This window comes from Convolutriloba macropyga, chromosome 1, assembly GCF_964194025.1.
Source record: "Convolutriloba macropyga chromosome 1, txConMacr16.3, whole genome shotgun sequence".
Classification (NCBI taxonomy): domain Eukaryota; kingdom Metazoa; phylum Xenacoelomorpha; order Acoela; family Convolutidae; genus Convolutriloba; species Convolutriloba macropyga.
The window spans coordinates 51,135,512-51,149,983 of record NC_134468.1 but is presented as its reverse complement, the minus strand read 5'-3'; the positions used below and the strand labels follow the sequence as shown (position 1 = coordinate 51,149,983).

General features: G+C 38.7%; 2 protein-coding genes across 4 annotated transcripts in view; both read left to right on the top strand.

Annotated features, from left to right (window-relative positions):
• The window catches only part of LOC142340208 (uncharacterized), a 99,242-nt gene extending 98,029 nt beyond the window's left edge, over positions 1-1,213 (top strand). For all 3 annotated transcript variants that reach the window (XM_075390727.1, XM_075390736.1, XM_075390744.1), the window contains exon 3: positions 502-1,213. In XM_075390727.1, coding sequence (XP_075246842.1) covers positions 502-1,081 — 580 coding nt within the window. In that variant the 3' untranslated portion in view covers positions 1,082-1,213. The remainder of the gene's footprint in view (positions 1-501) is intronic.
• The window catches only part of LOC142340195 (potassium voltage-gated channel subfamily KQT member 1-like), a 113,081-nt gene continuing 99,750 nt past the window's right edge, over positions 1,142-14,472 (top strand). The window contains exon 1 of the mRNA XM_075390707.1: positions 1,142-1,403. Coding sequence (XP_075246822.1) covers positions 1,279-1,403 — 125 coding nt within the window. The 5' untranslated portion in view covers positions 1,142-1,278. The remainder of the gene's footprint in view (positions 1,404-14,472) is intronic.

Genomic DNA, 14,472 nt, shown 5'->3' with positions numbered 1-14,472 from the left:
GTGTTTATTCAAACAATTCCGAAGCAAATTTGGGATAAATAAATTCGAAGTTCCCAATTAGGATACCTTGTTTGGCTCTCGACTAGACGGAACAACGATATGCAAAAATAAAGTGCCAAATCTCCTTGTTCTTCTTTTTAATTAAAGTTTTATCGTTTTTAAACATGTTTGAAGACTAGTAATGTCATTTACAAGCCATTTGTCTAAAAAAATATGTATAATAATGGTTGATATAATAATATGAAAATATAATGATTTAATTAACCTCTGCTGTAAGTTTTTTTAAATAAAAGTTTCTTTTTTCTGGCTAATTAAACTGTCGATCTAGTTGTTTGTCTAGCGTGAACTCTTGAATTCAATTGAAATCTTGTTTAAAACTTTTTATCAACCAAATTGATATCGACAATGCATTAGTTTTAACTTTGTTAACCAATCAATTTATATTTTCTGAATTTTGCGCTTCATCAGTTTCTAAATGTTCAGTTACGCGGATTGTTTCAGCGCCGTGAAACCTGCGCTTTCAACGACATCTAGACACCACTCAGCAGCCCTGAACAAATTGAGAAAGCTTAAGATCCTTCCGCATCAGTCTAAAATTATCGGCGACAGCGAAAGCTACTCTATCGACTCCGATCAAGTCACAATTCAAAGGCCGTCAACCATTGATCCAACACGCGAGCGATTCGGTCTCAACGAAATCTCTCCAATCGAGTCTAAGAAAGCATCAATCGCCCTTACACCTCCCATTGCAACCCCGCCCAGTCCATCCGAGGTGGACACGGATGACTTAGGGCCCATTTATCGGGGTCCAGACAAAAGTAAAGCACAGTCGCCCATTTCGACCACGATCCGCTACCCCCCACAACCTTCAAACTCAATAGAAATTAGAATATGTAAAAGCAGTGTAGTCAATGACGAAACATCACATATAGTGCCGCTTAACGTAGACAGCTTTAACTTTTGCGCCGATATCAACAATTACCCTCAGAAGCGGGAGAAAAGCAATAACCACCACAATCACGAGAAGAGACCGCCCATTGACCAGAATGCCCAACTCCAGTCGTACATCCAGTCCCTCTGAGAGTGAAAACGAACACAGGTCAGGACCATGCAGCCGGGCACCGCAACTCTGGCGATTACATACCTGTATCCCAAAGAGGGGGAGGGGCAGGGTCCACGACAACCGGGTCAAACCGCCTCAATCAGCAAACTTTTCCTAACTCAGCCGGGCCTGGTAAGGATATTCACAATGAAGAGCAACAGGCGAGGATTAATTTGATGGGCCAGCCGATGAACACGAAGCACAAAAAGATGAGCTCCAGTTTCCAGTTATTCCAGAGCAAAATCTACAACTTCCTCGAGAGACCCAAGGGAAAGTTTGCAATTACATATCACAGTTTAATGTAAGTTTACTTCCATTCTACACTTTAAGGAGCACATTGAAAACAGTTGTAATAACGTTTATTATAAACAGCCTCATTGCAGCCTCTAAATAAAGTAGGAAGAATTTTCAACTGACAATTAACTTGGTTATCATCATTTTAGTCATCAACACAACAGATCAGCAGTTTAATTAATCTAATATCAGCAGTCCGTTTCTTTTCACAACAAGAAGTAGGACTCTATCGCAATATGCTTTTGTTCTCCCCTTTTAGCTCAGGTTATTAGCAAAACTTGTGATTGGAGGCATTAGCATAGCTAGAGGTCTTTCTTCAGGATACATGCTGTTGTGTTTCGGTTGATGATCTTGTCAAATTGAGCCGATTTCAAGTTGCTCGCGCAAGCACTATCGTCAATTTGATTTTTGTTTGATGCCCCCACTCATTGGGTGACAAATTCTAAATAAAGTTGTTTCTCAAAGTCAAAAAAATCTCAAAGTGATTTATAAATAAAAATTTTCCATGACCCCCCAGGTTGACCTACCTTGCGCGTAACTTGTGTTACGGAACAGGAGCAGAGGAGCAGTATTAGACCAAGAACTGTCTTTTCTCATCTGCCCTTTTCTTGATGCTCTTGGTGACTGAGGAGTTCCATAAATGAGACCAAGATTGTCGAGGCTGAGATTGCCGGGGTTGACAATTCGTGTTAGTCAACCAGCAAACATGCAGGATATCAGAAAAATCATGAACTGGTTCCTTGTTCTATGTTTTCATGAGCCTCAGGAATCATACATGATCTTTGTATGATAACTGAGGTATCAATTCGGCCCTCGGTATGATTCCAATACAGTTGATATATGTGTTCTGTCTAAGGATTTATATATGCCTTGAATGGAATCGATCGGTGGACCGATTTTTACGACTTTTACACTGTTTTGTATTAACTGATTGGGAATTTTTGAAGTCCACCCATTTCTTATTATTTTATTCTGCTGTTTCATTATTGTGAGCTCCTGGTGACAATTAAATGGAAGTCTACTTCCTGTGAACTCCTTTTAGTTGTATGATATATATGCGGGAAGATCGGGGGAGACCCTTCGAGATCCTTTTCGCAAAGGGAGATCCTGATCCTGTAGAGGAGATCTTTTCTGTTAAGAAAGGTTTAATTGCGCTTTATGTATTTGCGCTATTGCGGAGCCATTATAGTTTGCGAGAGAGGGGGAATCCTTCATGTTCAAAAAGCGGTATTTTCGTTACATGTATTTATTTGTGAGGCACGCTTGTTGTCGGATTATACTTTGGTTGGAACAAAATCAATTGGGGAGGGGCTAGCTCATGGCAACCATCGTATTTGGAACTGCCCAATATTCAAGCACCTGAGTATTAACGATCGATTTGTAGCAATGAGGAACCAACGCTTATGTTATCGAGGTCTGAGAAAAGGACAAGCAATCAAACGAGTGCGGCATAAATAGATGCACCAAAAGGCACAACCGATTACTACACACAGAAAACCAAATGAACGAGAGAAATCTGGCAGTCATTGTAAGCGCAGCAACAATAGATCAAAGTAACGAATTTACAAGCTCTTTCTCCAGATAGTTCTAGTCTGAATCAAGAGTGGCAGCAATCGAATGAACACATATGCTCTCATCGATAGTGGATCAACAGGATCATTCCTTGATCATAGCAATCAAGAGAAGTTGCATGCTCGAGGCATGGTTGTTACGTTTAATATACTTTGCATTCACGGAACAACGAATCTGAAGACCAAAAACTTCCTCTAACCATAAAGGGACTGTATTCAAGGGTGCACTTGGTGCAACCGTCAATTTCACGGGGAACATAAATTATGACTACAAAAAATTGAAACAGATTTTCCAACACTTGAGTATTCTCTTGGACAGCAACTTCAGTTTGATAGAAGTTGGCAACATTTTGGGTCAAGATTGCAAAAAAATATAAAAGGCATTGGAATACAAGAAGATCGAAACATGAACTGAACTGTCGATGTACTGTCGAGTGGACCCATGGAGGGCAAGACAAGACAAAATATTTGTCACTGCGACTGCACAGAAGACATGAAAAAAGCAGAAAATATTCAGTCCCAGTGGGAAAAAGAAACCGATGATTACAAACTCAACATCATCAGTCAGTCAAAGAAAGAACTGCAATTTCAGACGATGTTAGAGAGTGGGAAAAAATTTACGGGCCGGTGCCATAAAATGGGAATGTTGTGGGGTGAGGAAGAAGCCAGACCTAGCGACCAACTACAGCTCTGCCTTAGATCAGTTTTACTCTTGAGCGAAGATTCCAAAAGGACTCAATCCTTTAAAATTTGTATAAGAAGTCAAAAGAGACAGACGTTGAAGTAAGATTCGCTAAATTTTTGAACAAATCGGAATTCAAAAGCACTTTTGGGAATGAATGGCATTTGCCACACTGTTTCTCACAGTGCTCAAACCAAACAAGCCCGGCAAAGTACGTTGTAATTGCAACGCTGCATCAAAATATAAAGAAGTATGCCTGAACGAGAAACGACTAGCCGGACCTGATTTACTGCATGGCTTGATTGGGAAAAGGTTAAGATTTTGTGAAGGAGCAAAAGCCCTATCAGCCGATTGCGAATCTGCAGGTGCAATGGTTGAGTAAGACAGAAGTTGCCTGAGGTTTCTCTGGATACCGACAAAAAATGAATCGGTGCAAATGTACCAGCGCCACGTTTTTGGAGCAAAAAGTCCACCAACTTACTAAAGCTTCGCCTTCAAACGAGTCGGCAACGATAATGAAGATGAGTTCCCTATAGCAGCAAAAGCAATCCGCAATAAATTATTCATAGACGATTTGAGTAAATCAGTAGAAACGCCGCTAGAGGCTACCGAAGTGTTCAATCAGCTACAACCTCTTCTCACAAAACATAAATTTGAGTTGAAGAAAATGATAAGCAACAACGAGAAATCATCTGCGCTTGGGCTCCAATGGAATGTTACTGATGATAGTCTCCAGGTCTATGGAGGTACTAACAAATAAGATGTGGCCCTCAAAACGCAAAGAAAGATCTTATCACTGGTATCTTCAGTGTTTGAGCCAGCTGGATTACTTGCCCCATTCAGTATTCACATTAGACGACTCTTGATGAATTTTTGAGGAAAAATGGACAGCATTGGGACAACGAAGTTGAACACGGTGAAATAGCACAATTTGTTTGTGGAAGGAACAACTTCCTGATTATGACTGAAACCAGCATCGATAAAGGATACAACGACACATTGAGCTTCAATTGTTTGCTGACGCATCTGAGAAAACACTATGTGTGTAGTTGCTTATCTACGTTCTCTGCCAAAGGAAACTCAACCGACTTACCATTTGTGATCGGAAAATGCAGAGGGGCATGGATCTCGATAAGCATTTGTGATTAAAAAATGCAGAGGGGCACCGATGAGACATTCTTCGTTACCATTTTTGGAAAAGCAAGCAGTAGTCACGGCAGTGAGAGTGAATGATCAGATCCTCGAGGCACACCACGAGTTGAAGATACAGTGTTTCATTTTCCAATCGGACTGATCTACAATACTGCAATGGATACATTGCTCTCACCGCAAACAACAAGTGTTTGAAATGGAGCTGCTGAAATTCTCGGTAAAATGTGAGCGGTATTCACAAACCAGCAGATATTTGCAACCAAGAAATTAATGTTGAGGAACTCAAGGGAAGGGGGTCGCCGGCCAGGTTGAAGCGAGCAGAAATCGAAAGATTTGGCAAGTCATAATTTTTAAGCCTCAGACGAAATGAACATAACGCAGGCTGATGAAAAGAAAACTATAGGTGAGGGGGAAAGATTTAGCAATTTCAACCGACTGATAAATACAATAATATGAGTTCAGCGAGCATTGGGCAAAACGCAACTGGCAACAAAGATAATTGGCATTGAGGGAAAAGGCCAAGGCAACCAATTTGAAACAAAATTTGAAAAAAAATTCAAAAAAATTGGTTCAGCAGTTTTCACCCTTTGTTGAAAAAAGGGGACTCATTCGTGCCAAAGGCAGAAAAGGCAACAAAATCAATTGGACTTCAATACAAAGCATCCAAACTTGTTGCATTGAAAACATCACGTTGTCGAAATATTCTTGCGTAGCGATCACAAGGAAAACAACCATGAAGAGAACGAACATTTTTCATCAACGACTCTGGATCATTGGCGTAAGAATAGCTTTACGTTCGATAGAGGACAAATGGTTGTAGGCCACGTGCCGAAGATAGAATAGCTCCAGTGATGCCCAAGCTACCAGCAGAAAGACTGGGGTCTTCAACACATTTTTCAAACATTGGGCAGACTACTTTGGCCCCTTTTACAGTAAAAGCTGGCTCAGAAAGGAAAAATGATGGTGTTGTTTGTTCACATGTCTAGCAGTACGAGCTGTACGTATAGAGATAGTCCAAAAGGTTGATTTCAACTGTTGTCTGAAAGCAACTATGTGGTTCATAGCTCGAAGAGTTGAACCGATAAAAATGATCAGTGATAAGGGGACAAACTTAATTGGGGCAGATTGACTGTTCAAAGAGTATGTCGCAGCATGGAACAAAGAGTGAATTGAAGACCACTTAGTTCAACAAGGTACCAGATGGAAATTCAATCCACCTGCTGCACATCACTTTGGAGGAATGTGGGAGCGACTGGTCAAAAGTTGCAAGAAAGCAATGTATGCAGTTTTTGGTGAGTCGATCGGTTACGGAAAATGTTCTCTCAACCACATTTTGTCTTGTTGAGCAAACATTGAATGCAGGACCACTGACACCAGTTAATTCTGACGTAAACGATTTGGAAGCTATTACCACAAAACACTTTTTGCTTGGTATTAATTGGTCATAGTAATAGTCCCATCTTTAGTTATAGTTACCAGTACAGTCATAGTCACGTGATGTGGCGAAAAAAGTGGTAAATAACAATAGCAACATATAGAGTCTCAATATTATTAGTCTTAGCAAAAAAATTTTCATCAAATGCTTTGGCAAAATATTGAAAAAAGAACTGAATTGAGCAGTAAATAGCGAGTTACTGTGTCTTGCTTTTTAAATATTCTCGAGCAGTAAATGGTTACTGTGTCCTTTTTTGAATGTTGTTCTTGAGCAATTAATTATTTGTTAATGTTTCCTTTATCTACAAAATATTTGAGCTGCAATCCAACTGTTATGAACACCAGCTTCTTGAATTTCAACTCGTGATTACAAAAGGCAATATAGAAGGCAGATAGAATAGCTCCAGAGATGCCCGAGCTACCTGCAGAAAGACTGGGGGCTTCAACACATTTTTCAAATTTTGGGCAGACTACTTTAGCCCCTTTTACAGTAAAAGCTGGCTCAGAAAGGAAAAGTGATGGTATTGTTTGTTCACATGTCTAGCAGTACGAGCTGTGCGTATAGAGATAGTCCAAAAATTTGATTTCAACTGTTGTCTGAAAGCAACTATGTGGTTCATAGCTCGAAGAGTTGAACCGATAAAAAAGATCAGTGATAAGGGGACAAACTTAATTTGGGCAGATTGACTGTTCAAAGAGTATGTCGCAGCATGGAACAAAGAGTGAATTGAAGACCACTTAGTTCAACAAGGTACCAGATGGAAGTTCAATCCCCCTGCTGCACATCACTTTGGAGGAATGTGGGAGCGACTGGTCAAAAGTTGCAAGAAAGCAATGTATGCAGTTTTTGGGGAGTCGATCGGTTACGGAAAATGTTCTCTCAACCACATTTTGTCTTGTTGAGCAAACATTGAATGCAGGACCACTGACACCAGTTAATTCTGACGTAAACTATTTGGAAGCTATTACCACAAAACACTTTTTGCTTGGTAGTAATTGGTCATAGTAATAGTCCCATCTTTAGTTATAGTTACCAGTACAGTCATAGTCACGTGATGTGGCGAAAAAAGTGGTAAATAACAATAGCAACATATAGAGTCTCAATATTATTAGTCTTAGCAAAAAAATTTTCATCATATACTTTGGCAAAATATTGAAAAAAGAATTGAGCAGTAAATAGCGTGTTACTGTGTCTTGCGTTTTGAATATTCTTGGGCAGTAAATTGAATTGTTACTGTGTCCTTTTTTGAATGTTGATCTTGAGCAATAAATTATTTGTTAATGTTTCCTTTATCTACGAAATATTTGAGCTGCAATCCAACTGTTATGAACACTAGCTTCCAGAATTTCAACTCGTGATTACAAAAAGCAAAAGCCAACATAAGTTTAAGTTAAAGTATTTTTGCCTAAATAGGTCTTTCTCATATATCTTTTTCTTCTATTTGTTTCATTATCGCATTGAAGTCTTATAGAAATAGAGATCCCGTACTGTGTGATCTCTAGAAATCCAGGCCAATTCGATACTGAAGAAACTTAGATCAACAAATAATTACGAATTGAATTGTAATGCAAGGGTAACAGTTACAAAAGCGAACTGCAAAGCGAACTCCGGACAGATTATGAAACTCCGATACGAACTGGGTGGTGTAAAGTTTTCCTCGCCGCAACCAATTGGGAGAGCTTCCGTTAAATCCATTACTGACCGGTCTTTTTGCTTTATAGCGGAACATAGGTGAATCTTCTTAGCGGTTTTTGTTTTAATGTACCGATGTTTTTACTTTGGTGCTTTTTGTTCCCAAAATTCTTCGAATTAAAGTTTTTCTCTTAATTTTTAATGTTTCTTGGTTCCATAAAAGAGTTTTTAATATAAGTAGAACAAAGTTGTATCGGCCCAAAAATTAAATTCAATTATTTTTTTCAGTTTCCTTTTTGTGCTGGTTGCTGAGGGATGACGTGTGTTCAGTTTTATTTGGTAATTTTTTGAAAGTTACCTTCACTTGATTTGATTCAAATGCCTTTACGTTTTTTGTCGTTGAGTGTAGCTGGGAATTTGATACAACTTTTAAGATGGTAACAAATTTTCTAGGATTTTGATATATTGTCAATGGTTTCCAAAATTTTTTGCCACTAATTTGCAAAAAAGTTCACAAAACGGCCAGTTATATTGTTGTCGTTGTTTTGTTTCTCAATGCTTTTCAGCAAAGTTGCTGTGAGTTTTTTTGCAAAACCATTTTGAACATCCCCTATGTTTGTGGTTTGTTCTACTTTTATATCTGTTTTTTTCTGCTTTTCAGTATTTTCTGGCTTTTGTTTTTGTCGTATGAATAGTCGAATGCTTTGTTAGGTGTTCATTTTTTGGATGATATTTCAGTATTTTTCCAAATATTTATCTTTTCCTTAATACGTCGTAACCTCGATGTGTGGTATAATCAACTGATGGCGCTGTAGGAAAAAAGAAAACAGCCCTTTTTTTCGGTGAATGCTACCACTCAGCGGCTGAGTTTGTGTCTGAACTTCCCGCTTTTTAAATCCAAAATGATATTTATTTTTTGATGACTAGCAAGATATAGTTGAATCTCATAAACGGTTGTTGCTTTCATTCAACGTTTTTTCGCTTTGATTTTATCTTTTTTGAAAACCAGTGAATTTTTGAGTTTTGCACTAGTTAATGATTTTTTACTTTCTCGAAATAACATGTTTGAGCCCTAATTTGAGCCTTGATCTATTTGGCACCCTCCTGGGGCGTTTTTCAGTTTGGTTTGTGAACAGACTTTACAGCTTATAATAATTACTGAGAGAATTTTTTTTCGAGTTTTTTGAAGTTTTTTAAGAATGTGGCTTTCTTTTGTTGTTTTTCACATGCTTTGATGTTTTCTCATTTTGTTGCTTTTATTGAAAAAAACTATGTTCGCTTTGGCTGCTTTTTAAAACCGATATTAAAATCAAACTTCAGAAACGAAACGGGCAGCCCTGAACAATTTGCCAATTTCACACCCAGTTCTCAATATTCTCTTCGTAGATGCCCGAAGCTTTATGTTAAAAAGTTGGAGCCTAAGTTTTTCTAGACTGTTCGAAATTTTGTAACCTGGTACCTAAAAGCGGTACCGTACGCATAACGTGAGAGGCTTGTAAAATTTTGCATTTATCAAAAATGGCTTATTTAAAACTGTTTCATGTTAGATAAGTTTATGAAGGCCATATTCAGATTTCGATATTCTATTATATATTTTCGGTGCCACATATATAGGCTCCAGCTGGCCTTTTAGTTTTAATTGTGTTCATTTTAGACAAAACAATCAGACATTCCTCCTCATCGTATTGTAAATAACGTTCCTTTTAGAAATTTCCCTACAGAAAATTGAACACGCTTTCAAATGAGAGTTCAATTTTCCTTAATTAGAAAAGAAAAACAAACAATGCATCAGTGTGTTTTTTGAGACAGAAGTCGCATCGTGAGAATATTGCAGAAGCAGCTTTTGTTTCGAACAGTACTCTTGACTCTAAAGTATGTTTGGTTAAGTAGCTTCGCTCGTCGTAATTTCATATTGATTAAGTCAAAAGAATGTCAACAGTAGGAGGTCCAATTGAAAAGACATTATTTATTATCTGTCGACGCGACGAAAAAGATATGGCGCGTTTACGGTCGTACCTCAAGAATTTATGAGAAGCAAACTTTATTCAATATTTGATTTTGTTCAACCGCTGGTTCAAAGTCTGAAAAATTATTTAAAAACAACAATGAAGGAAAAGCATCAAATATGATGCAGAAAAATTCGCGAAAATTAACTCACAATTATAATGCTGTCATCACGATCTCAACGTCAATTTTTTCTTGAGAACTCCCGATTAAACTGGCTCTAATTTAACTACAGGTCTTTTATAGACATTTTTGGCAGTTTTCTTTGTAACTGCTCTCACAACACCATCGTTTCCAGGATGTTTCTCAGAAAATCTGGCCATTTGATAGTAGCTTCGTTTAATGTCATCGTCAACCATTCACATTAAGTCGCCAATAGCAAGAAACCTTTTCTCACTATTGCTCCAATTGTTTTGCGTTTGATTTTGAGATAAAAACTTTTTTGTCCAACGTTGCCAAATCATGCTGCTCTAAGTCAATTGGATCTTCACTCACAGGCGTTAAAGGACGAGCGTTCAATTTCGTCTCGACTAGACTGACTGCTGTTTTCACGATTTTGTCGGTTAACGATCTGCCAGCAAGAACCCCAACATAGCTCGTTTGCAGCAGTTGACTAAACGTTCACTCGCACTACCAAAATTGGGGGCTGTAGGGGATTGAATTTCCATGTTTTTCCTTGTGAGCTGAATTCTCCTCAATCACTTCTGTGTTCCATGATGCCATCTGCTCTTTTAATTCCTTAGCCGACCTAACAAAATTACTGCCACTGTTGCCAATCACAGTTTTTGTTTTGCTTGCCTCGTCTTGCTATGAACATATTAATTGCGGCCAAGCACGATTCGGTTTCGAGGGAGTGGGCAACTTCTAAATGCAAGTTGCTCTAGTAGATAAACAGGTGGACAAACATACCCTCCTTTGGTACTCCTTCAAATTAACTTCATTTCCAGAGGCCCAAAATAATCTACGCAGGTATTCTCAAAGGGATATTTTTGGCTCAATGTTCGCTCCATGGGTATATCTGCCATTGAAGGTTGAACAACCCGAATATCTCGTTTTCGACACATACCCCTATTTTTTCGTACCAGATTTGTTTGGTCAATAACCCTTTACTTCTGTTGTCTCGCATTATTCCGTCATTGTCTACAAACGGTGATAATTTTCTCAATTTCGAGTTTGGAGTTACAGTTTGATTCTTTGGATCCGTTTGATAAGTCTCCGATTGAATCAAATGCAAGACTTTGATTTCTGCTAACTTTAGTCGTTCATCTAGAGTTAAACATTTTATTTTGCTAAACCGTAAGCATTTTTAAATTATAATTACTAACTGTTTGAATGTGCTTTATCATGACCAGTCGAGTAAGCTATTACTGTGTTGATTAGACCTAACCGACATGTTTTTCTTTTGTTTCCTTGTCACAAGTCTCGAGTACTTCCGGTTGGGCTGGCCATTCTGAGCTATTTGACTTAACCCAAGCCGGCCAAGTTATCCATTCATAGTTGTTGAGTTCACTGACTGTCATTCCATGTGGGCCAATATCTGCAGGGTTTAACTTTCTGTTCATGAATCTCAATTCATATATTGTTGAACTTTCCAGTATTTCGGCAGTCCGATTTGCAACAAAAATCACTTCTTGTAACCAATGACGCTATTTGCCGCTTGTGACCAATGAAGCACTGTTACTGAGTACATCCAGTAGTAGAAACGATCAATTTAAATATCACGTTTAGAACTGATTAGTTGTCATAAGCGCACTGCTTACAGCGCTATTTGAAGCTCAAGTCTGGGAATAGACAGTTGTTTCATCGGAGCGATTCTCCATTTCCGATTACAAAAAAGCAATTGATTTCCGTTGCCATTTTTGTTTCTAAGCTAGGCAAACATACACATTGCTTCCAGAGAAGCATAAGAGAAAACATGTAACTCACGATTGGAACAGATTTGGATTCAAATTCGACAAACTCTTGATCTTGGAACGGTGTTTCCCACTCTTGTCCTGCTTGCTTTTAAATTGTCTTAGCAAGAAACTTTTTTCGCATTGTGTAGGGCGCAAACAAGCCTAGTGGATCAAAAACAGCTGACAAATGGGGTAGTACAACCATCTGAATGACAACGTTTTGAAGTTGCTTTTGTGGACCTCTGGATTCTTCCAGCGAATTGCTTTCCACGGTTCCATTTAGGTCACAAGATTGATACACTCAAAGCGTTTACTACAAATCCATTTCTGGAGTTGAAATCACTTCTGTTTGGGGCAATTTGTTTTCTCACCAAAACACTCAAAGCTTCTCGCTCAGACGGAATGGACTTTATAAGTTTGCCATGCGGAAATTTTGCGTAAAAGTTCTAACGTTTTTAGATAATGGTCTTTGCTATCATCTACCGCCTTTTGTAGTGCAATGTTCACACACGTAGGAGAAATTTCCCCAAAAACATGTTTCTTTTACTCATGGACATCAACTGCTTGAATTGAATTAGGTCACAACAGAAATCTGAAGAATTTGCATTTTTTTGGTGTCAGCCTCCTGGAGAAACGTGGACTCGATATCCGTTGCCATGTTGATACGACTTTCTCGAAATCTAAAAAATATGCCGAGAAAACTGTTCAAAATATCGGGATCTGGCATTATTTGGTCGTTCAACGAAATTACAGTGTTCTTGGCAGCAGCGTTGCAATCATTGTCTCAGGTTTTCCGGCTGGCTTGCGAGGACTTACTACCGGATGATTTGACAAGTACCACTGGGGACATTTTGCCGTACTTTCCATTTCTGTTGTTGAGACGTTTCTAACAAATCCTTTTGCTAGCTATGTCTTGATTGTTTCCTCGTATCTGGCTTTTCAATCTTGGTTCAACTCCAGTCTTTTTTCTATGGGTATCAACTGGCCTATTGCCAGGATGAAATTGTTAGGCAAAGGTCTCTGTTTATCGTTCCATAACATACAAACTTCGTAGCGTTCACCGTCGAAAGTTGTTGTTTTGCAGTTTGAAGCGAAGGCTTCCATTTCACACCAGTTTTTTTATTTGATCGGCAAGCTTTCATCAGCTTCCTAAAACTGTGTCGTACCACTAGTTCTGTTTGCTTCGTTCTTTGGCAATGGTCCGCTGACCGTTCAACCTGAGGTTGTTCTGACTGCATTCATAACCTGAGTCTTCTGACGGTTTCGTATCATTCTGCTACTTTTAAAGAATTGAACTTGTTGCAGTTCCATATATTATGACTTCTGTCTTTAATAGGACATTCTGCTGCTTTGTTTGAAGGTTTTGCGTTAAGGCCTGACATTGGCATTTTTGTGGTTACTTTGTCTTTCACGGGAAATCTATTTTCAGAAAATTCAAGTGATAGTTCATCGTGCGCAAAAGCAGTTTTGCTTAGCCAGTCACTGAAGTAAGTAGGATTCTGGTTAAGCATACCTGAGTCGGTTACGTGGAAGATCAATTTTGACCGCAAGCCTGGTGGCAGTTTTCTGACTGCACTGTTAATGACCGACTGCAAAATGAAATCACCTCGAAACCTGTACATCGTTAGAACGTTCACGCAGCTGGCCACTAGTTGGGATTACTTGATAATCGTTGGCGATTCATGGGGTTTGATATATGGATCTGAATGAATTTGTTTCAATTGTGCACTCACAATTATCTGTGGGCGACCGAAATGACGCTCCATTGTGCCCCAAGCCAAGTAGTAATTTTGGCCTGAATACCCCATTTCGGCAATCGCTGCTTTCGCTTTCCGCCAACTATTGTTTCCAAGTGTTTCATCTTAAATTTTTGTCATCAGTTGGCTTTTCAACGGTCGCCAGAAACAAATAAGACCACTCTGGCCACTCTAATAAACCTACAGAAATTGAGAATAGTTCTTTTTTTGGTAGTTTAATCGCTGATGTACTTTGCTCATGCTGTTGAGGTACATAAACCACTTGTGGTTTGAACTGCAATTGTGGATCGTTACATTCTTGAAATTCTGAAATTACTGCTGATGGTCCGTTTTATCATTCTTTTTTTCCAGATAAGACTTGAAGATAAATGGTAATAAGTTTTTGATTTGATTTCCTTTTTAAACTTCGGTGATGTCTTGTGTAAGTTTATAGACGGCATCTGACTTGCTTCTGAGTTGATAGAAATTTTTGTTTCACTTCTGTTCTCAACATCATGTATTTGGTCGAATTGATCGTCAAGGCACTCTCTTCGTTCGTGAAAGAAAAACGATCCAATGCTTTGGAATTTTGAATGAGATCTAGCCGATTCACTTGCCTGATAGTTTTACGCTCGCTCGCTCTCTCTCTCTCTCTCTCTCTCTCTCTCTCTCTCTCCGTTTAACGTCGAATTCAAGTTTTGTCTTCAACATCAAATCTTCTTATTCAGCTTCCCCTTGTAGTTCCATATGCTTTCATTATAACTCCCTTTTTTTTCTAAGCCCAGAGAATTCAAGTATTCGACGTTCGATTTCTATTTCATTCCTTTTGATTGATATGGTCGCCTCTTAGGCCAATCGTCTCCTCTCACTTCGTTGTGAGGACGTCGTTGAGGTTACGTTCCGTTGATCAGAAAAAAAGCTCTTTTCAGGAAATTTGAGATATTCTCCGTGGTTTTCATCAGTTTTTCA